Source organism: Limulus polyphemus, unplaced genomic scaffold (assembly GCF_000517525.1).
Source record: "Limulus polyphemus unplaced genomic scaffold, Limulus_polyphemus-2.1.2 Scaffold3561, whole genome shotgun sequence".
NCBI lineage: Eukaryota > Metazoa > Arthropoda > Merostomata > Xiphosura > Limulidae > Limulus > Limulus polyphemus.
In genome coordinates, this window is record NW_013669171.1 from 38,749 (window position 1) to 45,984 (window position 7,236).

The 7,236-nt window shown below is 30.4% G+C and overlaps 1 protein-coding gene across 4 annotated transcripts in view; it reads right to left on the minus strand.

Annotated features, from left to right (window-relative positions):
* Window positions 1-3,493: 3,493 nt before the first annotated feature.
* LOC106469588 (probable 18S rRNA (guanine-N(7))-methyltransferase) overlaps window positions 3,494-7,236 on the minus strand; it is a 43,798-nt gene continuing 40,055 nt past the window's right edge. For all 4 annotated transcript variants that reach the window (XM_013930090.2, XM_022398164.1, XM_022398162.1 and 1 more), the window contains 4 exons: window positions 7,027-7,112; window positions 4,694-4,801; window positions 4,213-4,302; window positions 3,494-3,619 (listed from right to left, as the gene is read on the minus strand). In XM_013930090.2, the coding sequence (XP_013785544.1) occupies window positions 3,565-3,619; window positions 4,213-4,302; window positions 4,694-4,801; window positions 7,027-7,112 (339 nt within the window). In that variant the 3' untranslated portion in view covers window positions 3,494-3,564. The remainder of the gene's footprint in view (window positions 3,620-4,212; window positions 4,303-4,693; window positions 4,802-7,026; window positions 7,113-7,236) is intronic.

Consider the following 7,236-nt stretch of genomic DNA (forward strand, 5'->3'; position numbering starts at 1 on the left):
GTATAAGTTATGCACATTTCTAAATATAAATTTAATTGAAGCAAATATTGATATTAAGATAAATACATAATAATAAATCCATCACACTGTGCAAAGAATATGAAATATGCCAAACTTTAAAAAAAAAGGGAAAATCCTATAATATTACTAATTATTGTGGTTATTCAAGAAAAGATGTTAAAGCTACAATAAAAGAAAAATATCCTGAAATAGACTATTTCAGAAAAATAGACCTCACTATATGAAATTTAATTTAAACAAATATTGATATTAAATATATAATAATAAATCGGTCACATAGTTCAAAAACTCAACTGAAATGGTGTTGTAACCTTTACTTTCTGAACTATCAGGTGGTACTGTACGGTACAATAAGTGCACTGAATTGTATGATTAACAATCAGTTACAGTTAGAATGGTTTGCTGTTTGTAAAAGACCAACTGAACTGAAGGGACTTTGTGATTATTACTTTCTGAGCTATTGTGCAGTTTCACTATAGAAGATATTTAAAGGATAGGAAATGACAGTAATTTAACACAATTAGAAGATGTAGTATCTAGACCATCAACAGCTTTCATAATTGAAGATGAAGGCTTGAAGTTTGAAAACTCACCTGAAAGGATTATGCTTTCTGAGCTATCCAGTGATTTCCTATTGCACAATTTGCAAGAATCAATCACTGAATGGTGAGAGTAGTGTGGAGCATACTGCATGATCATCACTAGATCTTTACCAGTACCATTGAAGAACATGTGACTTCTCCACATGCAATGAGGGAGTTGTGATTATTCTGAGTGTGTACTTATATATACTTTAGTAACAGCTTAAATACTTATCCTGCTTAATATAATTTTAGTGGAAAAGTTTTAGTTTATCTTAATTCTTCCAGTAATTATTTGTTTTGTGATGCTTGAAAATAAAAACATGTTGAGATTGGCAAGTCCTGGATGGTAACACATTAACATGTCACGGCTACCAGGGCATAGTCTATATAACCTAACCTTAGAAGGTTACCAAAGAAATTTTCATGAGAGGCAGAGTGTTTGAAGCTTTCTGTGGATGTGACAACATGTAATGATGGTATACATATGTCACAAACATTACATGAAGTCATTCATGAGTGTTTTGTAACATGAATGAATCAAGTATACAAAGAACACAACTATTAATTAAGCAACATACGAATGGAAACAAAGGATTTGATCAGGGTGTTAAGACCTTGTAATATGGGGTTAACTGTGATGACTGACCTGTAAGGTATTATTTGAAGATACAATGCACCTGATATTTTCATTTATACTAATGAGACAATGGAAGGTAGTGAATTTTCTTAAAAGTATAAGGGTAATGGAGAGATTCACATTACTCGGAGAGAAAACACAGTTTTACCTTTCGTTTTTTTGGAAAGAGTTGTGCAACATATTTGGATTGGATCAAATTGAACTACTTATGAAGGATGAAATGATCAGTAATAAATGTAATTCACAGACAGTGGCTTATATATCATGATAAATATTAAGTTTTTGTATCCAGTGTTTCATTTGGTTATGATGAAATACTTCCAATCAAGCAAATTAGAATATTTACTAAGCATGAAGTTTTCTAAATATTTTCATAATATTGTTACAGTACCAGGTGTAGTTAAAGATGCAGGCTCAAGTGTACTAGAGTGAGTGACACCTGTGTGGTAAAACTTTGAAAACTGCATCTAACTAGTACTAAGCTTTTGGCTAGAAGAAAGGAGCAAAGATATAAGAATTATTGCAGTCTTAACGCCATTTCCTTCCTAATGGAACTGGGTGCTGTTTACATAACAACCAGAAAGTAGTGAAGGTAATAGTTTGGGGTCAAAAAGTAAGCTGTGTTGGCTGTTGTCATGGGAGCAGCAAGCTTTTAAGTATTGGTCATGTGGAGACCCAATGAGGCCTGGGGATTGAAAAGTTCTCAGCTATTAGGGATGCATCTTTAATGGATTAATAGGTCATGAGCTCACGTGAAACTCCTAGAAATGTCACTTACCTAAGATATAGCTTAATTATTCCGTCTCTAATGGTAGTTTAAAAAAGAAATAAGTATGACTGTGAATGACCAATTATGAACCTCTTTACAAAGTACATAGTTTGTTGACCTTCTGAATAATTAGAATTCATCTGACCTTATATTTTCAATCTGGAGTTTTGATATCAAAGATTGGATTCTTGACTATTCTGACTATCTTGTGTTTCAACCAGCCAAGGTTATACTCCCTTGTGTGATTAAACCTCAACTCTTTTCAGCAGCATAATGGAAGTACTTGCAGTGAAAACTAGTATGCCCAAGACTTTCTCTTACTGAGGAATTACACTTCCCCACTGACTTGAAGACTCCAAGAGCTGGCCTGACATTTAACCTGTGACGGATTTACTGTTACATATCTATTTCATTATTGATCTTTGTTTAAGTTAAATTTACATTTAGAAATGTACATAACTTATACTGTTAAATCTATATTATGAAATTCCTGCCTATTCACTAAAGTTGTACAAGATTCTCGAGCATAAGAATCAACAATATATGTGTGTACACAAACACTAGTGTATCATCAGTATTGTTATGCAGGCTAAAATTTCTAGAAGCTCTCTTCATGCCTATAAACTAACCAATGTGACATGCCAAAAGACAGTATATATTATTGGTTTGCTACAGTTAGTATACAATAAACCTCGGAAGCTATAACTGTGATTAACTCTTAGTAATCGGAATCTTCAGATATTTGACCAGGAATGTTTATAAATTTCAAACATTACAAACCATTTAACTTCAGTGGATTCACATCGGACGTTAATATTTTTATGAAAACATTACCTAATTTCAATGGTGGAAAAACTTGATGTGTGACTGGTGAAGAAAGAAGAATATAGACCTAGCTAGCTCCCTGTTAAGTGAATTGTATCTACATCAACTCCAAATTAATTCACTCATTGTGAACCCTCGATAAGATATCAAGGAAGTTCCAGACCAGAAAAAAGACTCAATACTGTTTATAAATTTGTAAATCTTTTGTACATAGAGCATTATTTGTAATAACTGTTATTGTAAATTGTTTTATTGTTTGTATATTTGTATTAAAAGAGAAACTGTGTGCATCAATCTTGTTGGCAAATATCATAAATTGGATACATATCAACATATATTTAACTTTTAAATCTAAATTACAATTTAACTCAGTTTTAGGCTACTTGAAATTGTAATATGTAACAAACTCCATAGATGAAGATGCATTGCTGGCCAATGCACCTGATGTATGGGATTTCATCAAGTTGATTGGCTGTTAGATTTAAATATATCATCTGCTTCTTCACTCTTTAAAAACTTTCTATGTTATCAGTTGTGGTAGTTTAGGCATATTTCTCTTTTATTGTATAAAATACAATATCTATTTAGTTATTTTATATTTTTAAAGCAATTGTTAACTGTCTAAATATTACATTTAGGTTTCACAATAAAAATATGTGCTATGCATCAAACAAATTTATTTTTTATTTACATGTTAATTTCAACAAAATAACACGAAAATGTGTCATTCAAAATTTTCCACTCCTCTTTCTTCCAGTGTATTTTGTATCAGGTCTTACATTCCTGTAAAATAAAAAATAATTATATTTATAAACTGTATTTTTTATATCATCTATTAACCCTCAAAAAATGAAAATATATTGATCTGAATGAATTAATACATATAACATAACATAATGTTTGGGGACAACATGGGACCTATTGGTCCATCTTGGCTGTTTTATCTAATTAATAAGCATTCTTGAGTTTTAAATTGTCAACTGTTAATAGTATATATATATATATATATTTGAAACACTTTATGCTGAAAGTGTACAGCACAAATGATTAAAACTTTGTGGTAATTGTTTGAAAAATCTTAAATATGTATTTTAAATTGTGTGTAGCACATTCTCATGCAAGTGAATAAGGAATTTTAATTTTACCTACTTTAATTAGACACAGAAAGTTGCCTAATTTTTAAAACACTCCTGAAAGGTACCTTTATTTGCCATTTGATTTTTTAGTAATTGAAGAACAATATCATTTTCACTTTTCTGTGGTCACAAAAAGAGGATAAAAACTTTATAACAATTCAAAACATTATACATATATATATATATATATATATAAAGAGGGAGAGAGCAAAATCAGTTGATAAATTCAGCATCACTCACCGTCCTTGTCTTCTTCTTCTCTCTTTCTTTTCAAGAATCCAGTCCCTTGATTTTTTAGGTGCTTTTCCTCTTATTTGTTTCATCCTTTCTCTACATTAAAGTGAAACAGAATTTATCATTAATAGCCATACACACAGAAATCTGAAGTTTAACATGGTAAAAGAGAACAATAAATTTAACACACACACACCCTTTACCATTATTTATTCATAATGACAGAAAAAGAGTAATGCTCTAAATTTTACAAACTATCTGCAAAGTCTTAAATCAAATTAATTACCCTACCCAGCTTATGGATTGTAAATATATTAATATTCAAAGTACAAATAACAATTAGCATATTTAAAGTGATATTTAAATCTTAACAAATTATAATATTTTAGTTATCAATTGTTGTTGTTTTTTAATTAGTGTTCACACCATAATTACTTACCTGGTGTAATGTGATATTGGTGTTTTTAACAAATTTATATGGTATTACCTTTTATCGCTGTAAGGAATATGGTCTGTTCCAGTGTTCTGTTGTTCTTCTGTACCCAGAGCTTTTGGTAACTTTTGATGCCCTCCAGTAAACAGTACTAAAAACATCCTAGAAAATAGATAAGTATCTGAGGGTTATGCATACACTGTGTAAAAAACATTGCATGTATATTTATAATTTTCTAGTTTTGTAACTTTACACCACAAATTAGAGTTTTCAATAAAAAACTAAATTTTTTATACCATATGATTATGTTTGCTTCTCAGCATTCATGCACATTCACAACAGCTAAATAATTTCATTTCTTGTCCTATACTATAAACTGCCAGTAGATAGTACTATTGTCTACATCTTGAAGACACATGTGGATTAACAACACAGATTCATATTTTGTCTCTAGACAAGATTATCAATAAAGGAAAGTTTGTTATACTGAATGCAGTATACTTCTCAACTCTTTCACTACCATAGGCACATATATATGCCCCCTTAAAACACTGCCATGGAAGTTTGGAAATTTTGTACCACCACGAAGAAAAGGGTATTACCTTTCAAACTTCCCAAAGTGTACTACTTTAAAGTTTCTTCTTGTTTTTTATTGTGTATCTTGGAGAATTCTTTATTTATAAATATAATGAGAGAGTTATTTACATGTAGCAAATGTAACCACAACTCACATGGCAATTATCTCTTATTTGCTTTACATTGATAATAGAACAGCATGCATGTGCATCATTTAGCATGCAGGTTACTGAATATGACAGATCAGCAAATATAACCAGGTTATGTGTGGTATCAAACGTCACTTTTGTTTGGCATTTGCTCCATGCAGTAATGCTTGATCTATAAGCTGATTGCTTATCCACTTAAGCTCGACCTAAGCTCGACATACTGAGTTCTTCTACCAAATTTCATCAAACCTCAGATTCACAATCTAAGCATGTTACTCACTAGACCAAGTTTGACCCAAAAGTTATATACATAGCTTGTGTGTTTTTTTTTGTTAAGCACAAATATATACAGTGAGTTATCTGTACTCCAAATTTTAGCCTTTAAAGGCCTCAAGTATCATTGATCCACTGATGGAACAAATAAAAGAAAGTATTGTTGCTAAAATTAAAGAAAGAAAACTGTTGCTAATAGTTTAATCCAATGATCAAAGAAATAAATGTAATGAACAGTCCAACAAACAGATACAAATAAAAGATGTATACTCTTTATTCACAGGAATGTTTTGAATCGAGTGAAAGGAAGGATTAATAAAAAAGAAAGTTAAAATATTACAGGATATAGCAAAAGAAACATAATAACCAAACAAAACAATTTATCTCTCAGATTACCAATTTGTTTGTATATCACTTAATAACAGTTAGGTTCATTTACTGCATGATACTGAGTAGTTTTATGTTTTTCCCTGTTAAAAACTAGGCAAAACATTGGGTGAAAGCATTCATTTTTGTATGTAAAATAAATAAAAAATGAATGATTTAACACAGTGAGATTGCAATATTTTTGTGTGACTCATATGTTATTAGAAACCCTATAACTACACAAAGTCACAGGTCCGCAAGAAATTTGGTGTGCAAACAGTTTAAGAAAATGTGCTTAAAAATCCAAAAGCCCATAGAGACCACAGTTTATATTTCTTTGTTTAATGACTCTGTTACTGTTTTTTCATAAAAATATCAAAATAAAGCCATAAATTATGTTTACTGAACATGCCACTCATAAAAATACTGACGTAACACATAAAAGTTTAAAAACACAAAAATTACAACCATACAAGATGTTTAGCACATTATAACTGCAATTTTTATTTGTATTTAACTTCAACACCACAACTGATAAAAATATTTACCAAGCTCTAATAAGATTGTTCAACCAGCACTCACCACAGGTGCTATTAAAAAGACACATTAAAATTACATATGAAAAAGAGATGTAAAATAACAATCATAAAACACAGAGCTCTTTAAATACTTTAAAATAAGAAAATTGAGGACTATATTCTCTAAACTTTTGAAAAAACTTCAGCTTCTCTTGTGTGAAATCCTACATCAAGATATTTCATTTCTTCACTGAAATTCCTCAATTGATAAATATGAAGCTTTGCTGAAGAAGTGAAACATCTTGGTATAAATTTCTTTTTTCCATTCACCTGAGAGAAGCTGAAGTTTTTTTGAGAAGCAGGTTATAGAACCTCCCATAAGTTTCTAGCTTGTTCAGGGCAGTTATTGAAAATACAAGATTCAAGAAAAAAAAACATATCAGTGAAATAAATCAGAAAATAATCCCTTCTCTACAAAATATAGCAGTATATCATATTTACATACTTTTTAGCTTTGGTGCTATTTGGATAGTCCACAACAAGACCACCAGTGAAGCCAGCTTTCATTGCTTGTTGAGTGATAAGTTCAATCTTTAAGGAGAAAAAAAAATAAAAGAGCATAAATACATACATACATATATATATATATATATATATATATTTCTTCATGCCAAAACAGGATTTTGCAAATTGCTAATTTACTTGTGTGAGAGTG